Consider the following 13,418-nt stretch of genomic DNA (forward strand, 5'->3'; position numbering starts at 1 on the left):
TGTAATACAGCAACCATACTTTTTTTTTTTTTTAAGATGGTTATTCTTCCTCTCTCCTGGACGATGTCCTACCTTCTCTATCTTCAAACCTTCAACACCTCTCCTCCAAGAACAGTCAGCTGGTGACCTTGCTTGCCATTTCATTGAGAAAATCAGCATCACGTACCACATCTGCCTACCCACCTATATTCATGCTCTGTTTTTCTGGCTTATTAGTAAGAGTGAAAGCCATCCCTTGCATTTAGTGTGCTAGATCCCCATCCTCTTTCCCTTACTCACTGACATCTTTTGAGTAAATCTCCCCTATTCATCTTCAGCTTTTCCTTTTCTACTGGATTTTCTCCTATTTAAAAAATCTTTCTTGACGTGCCTGGCTGGTTCAGTTGGAAGTGCATGCAACTCTTGATCTCAGGGTCGTGAGTTCAAGCCTCATGTTAGATGTAGAGATTATTTAAATAAATGAATAAAAACTTTTAAAACACAAAATAAAAAATCTTTCTTATAATGCACATTTGGCAGAATGTTGACAACTGTTGAATCTAGGTGGAGAGCACAGGGCGATTATTGTACTGTTCTTTTTAGTCTTTACACTTAAAAATTTCATAATAAAAAAGTTGTGGAGGCCCCTTCCTTGATTCCATTTCCCACTCGAGCTATCACCTCATTCTTTTCTTGACAGTAAAACTTTTCAGAAGAGTTGTTGATATTCACTCTGTAATTTCTCTTCTCCCCTTTTATCTTGGCCCCCACTTCAGTCAGGCTTTTGCCCTGATACTCCACCGAAATACCTCGTAGTAGATCCAGTGGTTAGATTCACAGTCCTCCATCTGTTTGTGCTGCTGTTGATCACACCCTTCTCCAATGAAACCCATCTTTAAGCCTTAGCTACTCAGAACCTGGTCTGAGTAGCATCTGTACCACTTGCGAGCCTTTTAGGTGCCACCCCAGATCTACTGAATTGGAGACTATATTTTAACAAAATCCCTAAGTGGTTTGTATGCATGTCAGAATTTGAAAAGCACTGCTTTAAAGTGTGTTCTCCTGGTTTTCCTTCTACTCACCGCTCCTTTTCAGCTAGTTCTTCCTCAACTCTTTACCCTCTCTAAATACTGGAACCCTCTAGGAATCTCCATTCCCTTGGTGATCTCATTGAATTTCATGGCTTGAAATACCATTTATTTACCATTTATATGCCAGTCTCCAGCCACTTCATTTCCTCTGAACTCCAAACTGTCATATCCAACTGTATTCCTCCACATCTCTTGATTGTCTAATGGATATCTCAAATTTACTATGTCTCCCACTGAGGACCTGACCTTCTTCCTCAAGCCTACTCTTCCTGCATTCCTTTCATCTCAGTAACTGGCAACTCTGTTCCGTCAGCTGCTTATGTCTACATAGTGTAGTTATTTTGACTCCTCTCTTTTTCTCACACCATACAACCAAACTATTATAAACTCCTGTTCACTCCGTCTTTTTTTGTTTTTTTTAAGATTTTTTATTTATTTACTTGACAGGGAGAGAGCAAGCACGAGCAAGCAGGGGGAGCAACAGGGAGAGGGAGAAGCGGGTTCCCCGTTGAGTGGAGAGCCTGACATGGGGCTTGATCCCAGGACCCTGGGATCATAACCTGAGCCGAAGGCAAACGCTTAACCAGTTGAGCCAACCAGGCGCCCCTCAATCTGTCTTTTAAAGTATATCTAGAATCTTACAAGTTCTCATCACCTATTCTGCTATTCACCCTGATGGAAGCCACCATTATCTCTTGCCTGGATTAGTGCCCTGCTTCCTCCTTTACCCACCTTCAGTTTATTCTCAACACAGCACCCAGAATGTTTTTTTTGGGACTTAGCTCAGATTATGTTGCTCCTCTCCCCTTCCACTGTCTCACATTTCACTCAGAAAGAAAGTCAAAGTCCTTACAATAGTACTTCCTCAAAGTAACCATCACCACAACCCTCCTTGCTTTCTTATTACCTCTCTCAATTCATTTACTTCTCTGCCCTTTTGCAATTATTAGAATATGGGCCCTGCCTTAGGGTCTTGCCCTTTCTAGTTCCTTTGCCTCCTCTCCCTCCTCTCCTTACAGTCTTTAATCCAAAGGTCCCTTGAAAAGAGGCCATCCCTGCCCTAAAATTACAACCTCCTGCAACTCAACATTTCCTGTCCCCCACTTACAGAATACTATATATTCTCTGATACATCTTTTTTCTTTTCTGTCTTCTGTACTAAAATGTAAGCACCTTGGGGTGAGGATTTTCTGCTTTATCTCCAAGGCTTAGAACAGTTGTTGCTTAGTACACAGGGGGCTTTCACTAAACATGTGATAAAAGAAGGAACCCCTTCAAGATCATTATTACCTCCCTTTTTTAGGTTAGGAATCTAAAGCTAAGAGGGATTATGTAATGTACCCAAGGTCATATGGCTAGTAAGTGATGTAGTTGGAATTCGAACCCAAGTCTTGTGTGCTCAAAACCCATGCCCTTTCCACTACGCCTCTCTGGTTAGGTCATTTAAGTACTTCTTGGCTCTGGTTTTCCCATCAACATAAGTAGAATTATTGCCTTTTTGCTTGCCTCACAAAGAAACATGAAGGTTATGAAACTCAATGATGTAGAAATACCCTGAAAACTTTAAAATGCTGTATGTGTACATGAGGGTGGTAGATACTGTTTTCTTTTAGAAGTTTCATAGTTTTTCGGGCCCCTGGGTGGCTCAGTGAGTTAATCGTCTGCCTTCGGCTCAGGTCCTGATCTCAGGGTCCTGGGATCGAGGCCCACATCGGGCTCCCTGCTCAGGGGGGAGCCTGCTTCTCCCTCTGCCTGACGCTCCCCTTGCTTGTGCTCTCTCTCTCTCTGTCAAATAAATAAATTTTTAAAATCTTAAAAAAAAAAAAATTTCATAGTTTTTGCTTTTAGTTTTAGGTCTTAAGTCCACTTCAGATTGGTTTTTGTGTTTGGTATGAGGTAAGGATTGAAGATTTTTTTCCCCATATGTATATCCCAGCAGTATTTGTTGAAATGACTATCCTTTCCTCCATTGAGCTACCTTGCTCTTATAAATAAATAAATATTATGCTTCTGATTTTGGACTTGTGAATGTTTGAGAATGAATTTTTGTAAAGAGTAACATGGGGTTTTTTATGGGGCTTTTTTAAGGATTTTACTTATTTGAGCAAGCAAGCAAGAGCGAAGGAGAGAGAGAGAGCACAAGCGGGGGGAGAGGCAGAGGGAGAGGGAGAAGCAGACTTCCCACTGAACAGGGAGCCCGATGCCGGAATCGATTCCAGGACCCTGGGATCATGACCTGGGGCAAAGGCAGATGCTTAACCGACTGAGCCACCCAGGTACCCAACATGGTTTTGATATTGCATGTTTATAATACCTTCTCTTTTATTTTTGTTTTTTAGGCCAAAAACTTTAGAAGGTCTTATTTTCCAAAGGGGGATTATACCCTCTCTAATGTAGGTCCCACCTCGGAAACAAAAAAGACAATAGAAACATCATATTCATCAATTAGGAGATTCAATATTGTTAAGATGTTATCCTTCCCAAATTGATCTGTAGACTCATGGTGATTCCAATCAAAATCTTAGCAGGCTTTTTTGTAGAAATTGGCCAGTTGATTAGAAAATCTATATGGAAATGCAGTGGCTAGAATAGTCAAGACAATTTTGAAAAAAATTGAAGGACTTCTCATGTTAGATTTCAAAACTTTGTATAAAGCCACTGTAATCAAGACCATGTGATACTGGCATAAGAATAGACATATAAATCAAAAAACAAAATAGCCTACAAATATATCCATAGGTCTATGGTCAGTTGTTTTGGGAGGAAGGGAGGGTCAGTTGATTTTTTTTTTTTTTTTTAAAGATACCAAGACACAATTCGTGTGGAAAAGACAGTCCTTTCAGCAAATATTACTAGAAGAACTGGACATCCATATAGAATAAATAAACCATTTGCCCTTACTGGACACAAGACATTAGTATTAACTTGAAATGGATCAAAGACTAAAAGCTGAAAATCTAAAACTTCTAGAAGAAACATAGGAGAAAACTTTGTAGCCTAAAGAAAGGCAAAGATTTCTTAGGACACAAAAAGTAAGGATCATATGAGAAAATATTCATAAATTGGACTTCATCAAAATTTAAAACTTGCCTTTTGAAAGACAGACACTGTTTTAAAAAAAAATGAGAAGACAAGCCACAGATTTGAAGAAAATGTTTGCAAGGTACATTATCTGATTAAAAGACTTGTATCTGAACCATATAAGAACTCTTATAACTCAGTAATAAGAAAAACTACCAGGGGCGCTTGGGTGGCTCAGTCGTTAAGCATCTGCCTTCGGCTCAGGTCATGATCCCAGGGTCCTGGGATCGAGCCCCACATCGGGCTCCCTGCTCCGCGGGAAGCCTGCTTCTCCCTCTCCCACTCCCCCTGCTTGGGTTCCCTCTCTTACTGTGTCTCTCTCTGTCAAATAAATAAATAAAATCTTTAAAAACAAAAAACTACCAAACAAGAAAATGGACAGAAGATTGGAGTACTTTATTAAAAAGGCATAAGAATGGCAAATGAACACATGCAAAGATGTTCACCATCATTAGACATTAGGGAAAAGCAAATTAAAACTACAAGACACCACTGCACACTCACTAGAATGCTTATAATCAAAACCATCTATACCGAGTACTGGCAAGGATGCAGAGCAACCAGAACTCTTACACACTGTTGGTAAGGATCTTAAATGGGACAACCACTTTGGCAGTTTCTTTTAAAGTTAAAATTGCCACATGAGCAATTACTTATTTACCCGAAAGTGAAAACATAAGTCAACAACAGAGACTTGTACTTGAATGTTTGTAGTATCTTACTCAAAATTGCCAAAAATGAGGAACAACCCAAATGTCCAACGGGTCAATGGTTAAATTGTGGTGTATCCATACCCCACAATACCTCATGCAGCCAGTGTTTGAATCTTAGAATCATTGTGCTGATCAAAAGAAGCCTGGGTTTTGTTTATATGAAATTCTAGAAAAGACAAAACTAATCTCTAGTAACAGAAATCATTATCTGTGGTTACCTGAACCGAGGAGGGTTTCATTGCAGAAATACATGAAGAAAGTTTAGGGGGTGATGGGTATTCTTCATGTTGATTGTGGCTGGTCATTATACAAGTATATATTTATCAAAACTCAAACTGTACGTAAAATTGGGTGCATTTTGTGTTGTATACAAGTTGTACCTCATAAATTTGGTTTTTTAGAAGTAAAAGAAACTGAAAACTCTAAAAATAGAATTTAGGCCACTTTGGATCACAACTAGAAAAATGTGTGAACTTCACTTCTTAGGGATTTTAACTGTTCTAAATGATTATTGACTACAGAGGAGTAGCAGAATGTCATTCCCTTCAATCTTGCTCCCATTCCACATTGTGATTATGAGGGGAGTAGAGGGCATCAAAGTAGAAGGGAAACTATAATTGAAACTGCTTGGATCAAATATCATCTTGTCACCACCGTCATGCATATCAGTCCAGTTGGCTGCTACATTCTCTGTAGGCGTCTGAGGGGAGATTGAACTTGCTGTGTGAAGTCTGATGAACTTTTTGAAATCATGTAGTATTAGTGAAAGAGGACTGAAATGCTAATGTCTATGTGGACCAGTTATTTGGTTTTAGAAACAGTTGAAAATATAAGAAAATAACAGTAAACTTAAGTGGGGCTGTTGTAAATAGACTAGACTGATAAGCCAGGCAAATACTATGGCAAATGTAGCCATAGTATTTGAATTATAGCAAGGCATTTGAGTAATATTTCTCAGGATAATGTTGAGGAAAAGATCGAGAGATGCAACATGCATGGAGAATTCAACTAGGTTCATAACTGTATATTGATCATACCTGAAGCTACTAAGCTAGAAGGAGATTTTTGTTTCATTTCTTTCTTGAATATGACTGGCACATTTACCGATAACTTAGATGAGGGCTTTGTTAGCACACTGGTCTTTTAAAACTTATTTTTTAGTGAGAACTAAAATTTTAATAAGCTGAAATTATAGGCCATGTCTATGAAATATGACATCTTATCCAACTCCAAAAAAAGAGAGAGAGACATACAAATATAGGATGGGGAAACTGTTTTGTTGGAGCAATGCAAGAACAACTCTGTAGGCTTGTAACTGAATGTAATTTTAATAGGAGTCAGTACAGTGACTGTGGCTGCCATAATAATCAGAATAATGGCTGATAAAATTTTTTTTAATCCACCATAAGGAAGATGAAGGTGAATTTTATTTTTGTTTTGTTTTTAGATTCCACATATAAGTGTGATCATATGGTATTTGTATTTCTCTGACTTATTTCATTACGCATAATGCTTTCGGGGTCCGTACATGTTGTTGCAAGTAGGAGGATATCCTTTTTTGTGGCTGCCTAATACTCGTGTGTGTGAGTGACATTTTCTTTCTTCATTCATGGGCACTATTGTTTCCATGTCTTTGCTATTGTGAATAACGCTGCAATAAACATGAGGATGCAGCTGTCTCTTTAAGATCGTGATTTAAATTCTTTTGGATATATACCCAGAAGTGGGATTGCTGGATCATATGATAATCCTGTTTTTAATTTTTTGAGGAATTGCACACTGTTTTCCATAGTGGCTGCACCAATGTTATGTTCTCTTCATCAGTGCACAGGAGTTCCCGTTTTTGTACATTCTTGCCACCACTTGCTATTTCTTGTCTTTTTGATAATAGCCATGCTAACAGGTGTGAGGCGATATCTCATCGTGGTTTTGATTTGCATTTCTCTGATGAGTATTGATGCTGGACACCTTTTGGCCATCTGTATGTGTTCTTTGGAAGAATGTCTGTTTTTTAATCAGATTGGGTTTTTTGCTAGTGAGTTGTACAAGTTCTTTATATTTTTTGGATATACCCTTATTAGATATATGATTTGCAAATATTTTCTCCCATTTGGTGTAGGTTTCCTTTTCATTTTGGTGGTTTGTGTCCTTTGCTATGCAGAAGCTTTTTAGTTTGATGTAGTCCCACTTGTTTATTTTTGCTTTTGTTGCCTTTGCTTTTGGTATCAAATCCAAAAAAAAAAAAAAAAAAAAATCATTACCCAGACCATTGTCAAAGAGCTTGCTACCTATGTTTCTTTTTCTAGGAGTTTCATGGTTTTAGGTTTTACGTTCAAGGAGAAAATTAAGATGAGAGTCACTCTAGTTTATGTTGATCAGATCAAATCTAGAGTATTGTATTTACTCTTGGGGCATCAGATTAAGCTATAAAAAAGAATATTAAAAAGCTGAATCTTGGATAATAACTTGAAAGAAGTAGAAAGAACAGATTTTACTAGATGATTGCCCAGCTTTCAGATTAAATGATTCTGTAGGTGGATACTTTTTTTCAAGGAAAGAAACTCCTAAGAGAAGCCTATCAAGAGGATATGTATTCATTTGGTTTATAGCATGTTTTTTCTTTCCTGCTGCTTTTATAAACCTGTAAGGTTCTCTTTAACATCTTAGAAAAGTTGAGAAGGGGCTCCACTTTAATTGCCCTAAATAATGGATACACTTCTGTATCATCTTAGTAAAGTTAATTTCTTCTTGTTCCCTTCCCTACCCTCAACCAGTTATGTGTCTTTTGGCAGCTTTCATTATAACTGATTGCTGCTTAGAAAATTATGTTTTAGTGTCAGCCTATATAGAATTATATAGGGTAGTAATTACTCTGGAACATTATATCATGTAGAGATACGGGGTATGATAACTCATTCCATTTTTCCATCTGGGGAATTTGAGTACCTTTTCTTTCTAACCATCCATTATATAGACCTGGATTTCTGCTTTTTCACTGCTTTTGTTGCAGAGATGTTACAGAAAGAGAATTGTTAAATGAAATAAAAGTTAGAAAAGTAGTTTGTAAACAATAAAGGACTACACAGGGATATGGTGGTGCTATTTCAAGTTGCAGCTATATACAACTTTAACTTATAATAGATTTATGCTATCCAGCTTCTACTAAGGTTATATCCCTAGCTCAATAATGGTATTCATATCTTGCTAATTATCTAGTACTTTCCTGGTCAGAAATTTTTTCTCCTCAACCCTCTAGTTAATTGCTATCTACCTTATTCTTGCTATATTTCTTTGTATCAGATTTGTTGAAAAGATTGACACCATCAAGAACACCTTTATCTTCCCTTATAACTTCATCATGCCTCCATATATTCATGTCTGCCACCCATTTATTGCTGTTTTTAATTTCAAAGGAGACAGGATCTCTTTTCAAAGACCAACACCTGTTCTGTGCACTGAATACCCAGATCTCTGACCAAAGCACCAAGCTCTGCCACCGGATACCATGACCATTTGTTCCCCCTTTCTTTCTGATGGAGACAGGGTCTCCCCATCTTGAAAAAGTTTGTGATTGAGGCCCCTGTTTCTCCCTCTGTACCATTCTGTGTCACTGCAGAACTTCTTAAGCAAACGAGTCCTATAACTGACATCACATTTTCTTCCAACCTCAGAGAGACCATGTGATGTAGTGGGGCAAGACTGGGCTTCAGATGTCATGACAACAAGAGAATCTTAGAGTGTGGAAAATGCTGTGGAAGAAATAAACAGTGACGTAAGAGAGTAATTGGAGGAGAAGGGGTTCCTTTGTATCAATAGTCATTTGAAATGAAAATTTTATCTGAGAAGAAAGTTTCAAAATCTTGATCTCTGGGAGAATGAGGAAGTTTACATGAAGATGAGAAAGTATAAATAAAGCTTAATTATTATGAATCTTCGATTTTTAAGTGTTTTACATAATTTTGGTTATATACCATTTGGTATATAAATGTCATTTAAAGCAAAATTTATTTCCTAATGGTCATTGTCAAATTTTAGATGTTTCATATATCTGTTCCTTCCAGTATTAAATGAAGAAAAATAACTTTGACTAGGTTATTATATGCATTTCATTGTAGTTGATTCAATAGACATGTTGAATACTTACCATATGCCAGGCACTGTGCTAGGCACTGGAGATTAAACAGAAATAAACTAAGCATAGCTCTTACCCTCAGTGAACTCAACTAAAGCAGTTTTTAGAGGTAACAAAGATAATTTAAACTTATCATTGACTTTAAGGTAGATTCACTGTGGACATTATGTAGCAAGTTTGCTCCTCACTATTTTTGTTTACTTGTTTTGGAAATTTATTTCATTCTGCATTATTTAATTTTCTCTTATAATACACTATTTTAAACTAATCAACAACAGGATTATTTACTGTGACCATTATTAACTAATTGTAAGACTAAATAAATGATTAACATGCGTGTTAAAGCTCCTTCATATTTTTAAGAGGTTATTTTAAGAATGTATAATACTACCTTTAAAATTACCAATCAAATTTTCATACTCTAGTGGAGTTTACATTCTGAAAAGAAAGCGAACCATAGGCATAGGAAAAAAAAATACATGAATCAAGCTGTTAGAGTAATTACGATATAACTCAACAGTGAAAGACCACTTTCAGTTGAGTTAATCATGGCAAAGCTTCATTCAGGAGTTAGAATGTGTGTTCAGTCTTAAAGGATAGGTATGAATAGGTGGAGAATAGAATGAGAGCGCATTTGGGGTTGGGTTTGGCAGGGGAGCATTGATCACAGAGGTGGGATTAAATATCAAGGTATATTTAAAGGACATGGATAAATAGGCTTGCTGGAGTGAAAGGTTTGTATCGGTAAATAGTAAAAGATAAAGCAAAGTCTTTTAATAGAATACAAGATTTGGGCTGTACCATAATAGTAATATGTTCCTATAATCCTAAATTCATTTACAGTTTAAGATTTTTTATGTAAAGGGGTTATCACAATGTACAGTTTGCAATTGTATCATGATTTTGAATAAGTCTTTATTTACACCCCTAAATATGTTCTATAGATTTTGAGGCCAGAGTCTTTACCCCTACTCAGGTTAAAATGATGTTTTGTTTTTCAGTTACTTACACGCCAAGTCAATCATCCACAGAGACCTCAAGAGTAATAGTATCCTTCCTGAAATTTGTCTGCGAAGTTTGAAAACATCCTGACTTTTTCTTCTGCATTTTGTCTTCACATTATGTAAAAACAGTTTTCATGCTAAGTTCAATATAATGTAAAGAGAATTAATGAACGGGTTTGCATGAGAGCATAGTAAAGCAGGGTACTACAGCATGCTTTTGGTGTCTGAACATTTGAGCGTTACAAAAAAAAATCTACCAAGTCTTTCTAATAGTAGGACTCTTAACGACTGCGTGCTTACATTCTGTCAGCACCATAAAATGGATAGCTATCTACTCCTTTCTTTCAGTGCTCTGAGGCTGCTCTGCAGTAGTTGAGATGTAACTGAAGGTTCTAACTTAGTAACAATGAGGTGAGAAAAACATGTTTCTTCTTCTTCCATAAACCCAGATCAAGACCCTGTCTGCCAACCAACTTCATTCCAATGAAGAATCTTTGTAGCTTTCCCAGCAGTGCCAAAAGCATATTTGGGTCTATATTACTAAAATCTAGTGGGAAAGTTTCAGGGTTTCCCATAACATAGGTAGGAAAGCATCTCACCTCATCCTACCACATTTCAAGCCCCAAAAATCTTAAAAGCAGGTCACATAGGCCAAATAGAACCATATTTTTAAAAACATATTCATTAAGAGGAAATATGAAGTACTGTACTTTTTAAAGGAATATCAATTTTACCAAAAAGAGAAAATCATATTACAGAATTCTAGAAATTAGATCTCTTACCTAAATTTTTATAATGCTTTCTTTGCTAGGAAAATGAGATCTATTGTTTTCCTTTACTTACTACACCTCAGATATTTTTCTTCATGAAGACCTCACAGTAAAAATAGGTGATTTTGGTCTAGCCACAGTGAAATCTCGATGGAGTGGGTCCCATCAGTTTGAACAGTTGTCTGGATCCATTTTGTGGATGGTAAGAATTGAGGCTGTTTCTCCATTAATTAAATTTTTGGACCCTGAGATGTTGCTGAATTACTAAAAAATCTTTGAAGGTTTCAACTGTAGTATTTTCATAATTCCCAGTATTCACAAAAATCAATGTTGATCTTATTTTTTATGTAAATAGATTTTGATTTTTTTCTTTATCTTTAAAAAGAGTATTATGAAACCAGTTTCAGTATATTTCAAACAAAAAATATGTATTTTATAAACACTGTTTAAATTTTATGCAGAATTGTCTCTTTAAAATATTTTGTGTTCAGAATGTTCTGTGTACCCTGTTTCCAAAAGAAAAAACAAGTGTGCAATTTCAGCAGGTATGATCTGCAGCAATTATTAAGGTTTTACTAAGAGAACTCCTTTTAAGAGAGAGGCTGCTTCACAATATTATTTAAGCCTAAATTGGAAAGTTACTTCCTTTAGACTAGAAAGAACCTATAATTATGGGGCAGCTGGGAGAGGAAAGATAAAAAAAAAAAAAAAAGAATTTTAACACCATCAGCCATGTGCAGCCCTGCATAGCTTTTTCTTGCTTTTTCTTTATCCTATTTCTGCTTTGTGGAAAAGAAGGGAATGAAAACTTCTGTGCAATTACTTTCAGCAGGCTGTGAAAAGGGCAGGTATACGAATCATCCTCTAAGCTAACAGTTCTCCAAAGGGGCCCTAAGAGACCCTTTGGAGGTTCCAAAGGTCATCCCCATATGAGACCAGATGTTTCTTCATATTCTTCAGCCAGAATGACATATCACAATAGATCGAATGCAGAAGCAAATATGTGACCATAACTGGCTGCTGTTAAACCAGTCAAAGAGAATTGCAGTACTGTTCTTCTCACTGAACCTTTTTTGGTTTTGAAAATATACTTTTCATTAAAAATGGGTGATCTATGTTAACATCTAAAGATGGCTGTTGTTTTATTATTTATGAAATTACTAAATATTTTAACAGTTTCCCAGTTATGTTTAAATATGATAAATACCCATAGATATAATCCACATAAAAGTTACTTGGGGTCCTCAGTAATTTTCAAAACTAAAAGAGTCCTGAGACCAAAAAGTTTGAGAACCGCTGCTCTCAGCTGAATACGGAATGTCCCCAGACTCAGTGCAATTTGAAACTTTAAATAATTGGATCTGGAAACAGAGATGCTGCAAGAGCTCTTGAAGCCACATCTGTATAAATTCACTGAATCTGTAGCAGTCTCCAAGAGGGGAATTCCAAGATAGACAGCTGAATTAGTCAAGTTAAGGTTAAATTCAGCTATGATTTCTTGTAATAATAACTGGAGTGTAACACCCAGTGCTCATCACATCACGTGCCCTGCTTAATACCCATCACCCAATTTGATGAATCATTGAACATTATATCAGAAACCAATGATGTACTATACCTTGGCTAATTGAACTTAAATTAAAAAAAAATAACTGGAGTGAAGGCAAGTGACAAGGTGGAAGGGGCACATTGGACTTGGAATTAGATTTGTACTCTAGTGCTCTACTTGACTCTCAGCCTGCACTTTTCTTAACCTCCTCCACGTCTCTCCATCTTTAATATTGGTTGGACCAGTGGATTTCTAATGCCTTTTTTGTTTCTAAGATTCAGTAATTAGAGGTAGCTAGGTTTGTTTCTTTAATATATTTTAATTGTTTTAATCATTTTATAAACAAGAGGCTAATTAATCATTGTAATCTGGATCTCATGCACATTTAAGCACACATCTTGTTACAAGATAGCAGCGTATCCTAGGAAGGGCCAGGCTGGCAGACACTAAGTACTGAAATTGTAAAACCTAAAATTAAAAAGAAACAATTGATACATGTTTTAAAGGTGTGTTTATTTTAACTAGTGTGGGAGAAAGGCTCAGTTAAGTCTCCGGGTTTTTCCTTTTTCAAAAACCTTAGTTTATACAGTTAGCAGATTATTATACATAAAGTTTTATATTTTCTTCTAATTTATTTTTTGTTGATACCTAGGTGGATTGGTTCACCCTTTATTCCATCAAGCTGAGCTTTAATACAAGCGATTAGCCAGTAGTACACTTAACTGTTGAATAAACCCTTTTGGGTTGATACTGCCTTCAAAAACAAATATGGCGCATCCATAGACCAGTAAAGAAGAGTTTGGTCAGAACTAAAGTTATGTAACTCTCTGAATTCTTGTCAACCTTGTTTTACTTATCTTAGAGGGGAAAGAAATCTTTACGAAAATTTTTACAAATTAAATCACTAAATTAATTGAGGATCAATGATGCATTTCTTGTAAATAGGTGACATACAACTTTTCATCAAGCCATATACCAGTAACAGTAGAAGTAAAACTAAATTTTAAAAAGACGTTTAGTTCTTTTTATTTATTAAATTTTATTTATTACTCTGTTCCTCTCAAAATTGTGTTCTGGCTTTTAAAATTATGCCTGGATC

General features: G+C 36.3%; 1 protein-coding gene across 3 annotated transcripts in view; it reads left to right on the forward strand.

Moving 5' to 3' along the window:
• Positions 1 to 13,418, forward strand: part of BRAF (B-Raf proto-oncogene, serine/threonine kinase) — a 166,284-nt gene that overhangs the window by 135,544 nt on the left and 17,322 nt on the right. For all 3 annotated transcript variants that reach the window (XM_032401448.1, XM_032401450.1, XM_032401449.1), the window contains 2 exons: positions 9,998 to 10,044; positions 10,854 to 10,972. In XM_032401448.1, the coding sequence (XP_032257339.1) occupies positions 9,998 to 10,044; positions 10,854 to 10,972 (166 nt within the window). The remainder of the gene's footprint in view (positions 1 to 9,997; positions 10,045 to 10,853; positions 10,973 to 13,418) is intronic.

Source organism: Phoca vitulina, unplaced genomic scaffold (genome assembly GCF_004348235.1).
Source record: "Phoca vitulina isolate PV1807 unplaced genomic scaffold, GSC_HSeal_1.0 scaffold4, whole genome shotgun sequence".
Classification (NCBI taxonomy): Eukaryota; Metazoa; Chordata; class Mammalia; order Carnivora; family Phocidae; genus Phoca; species Phoca vitulina.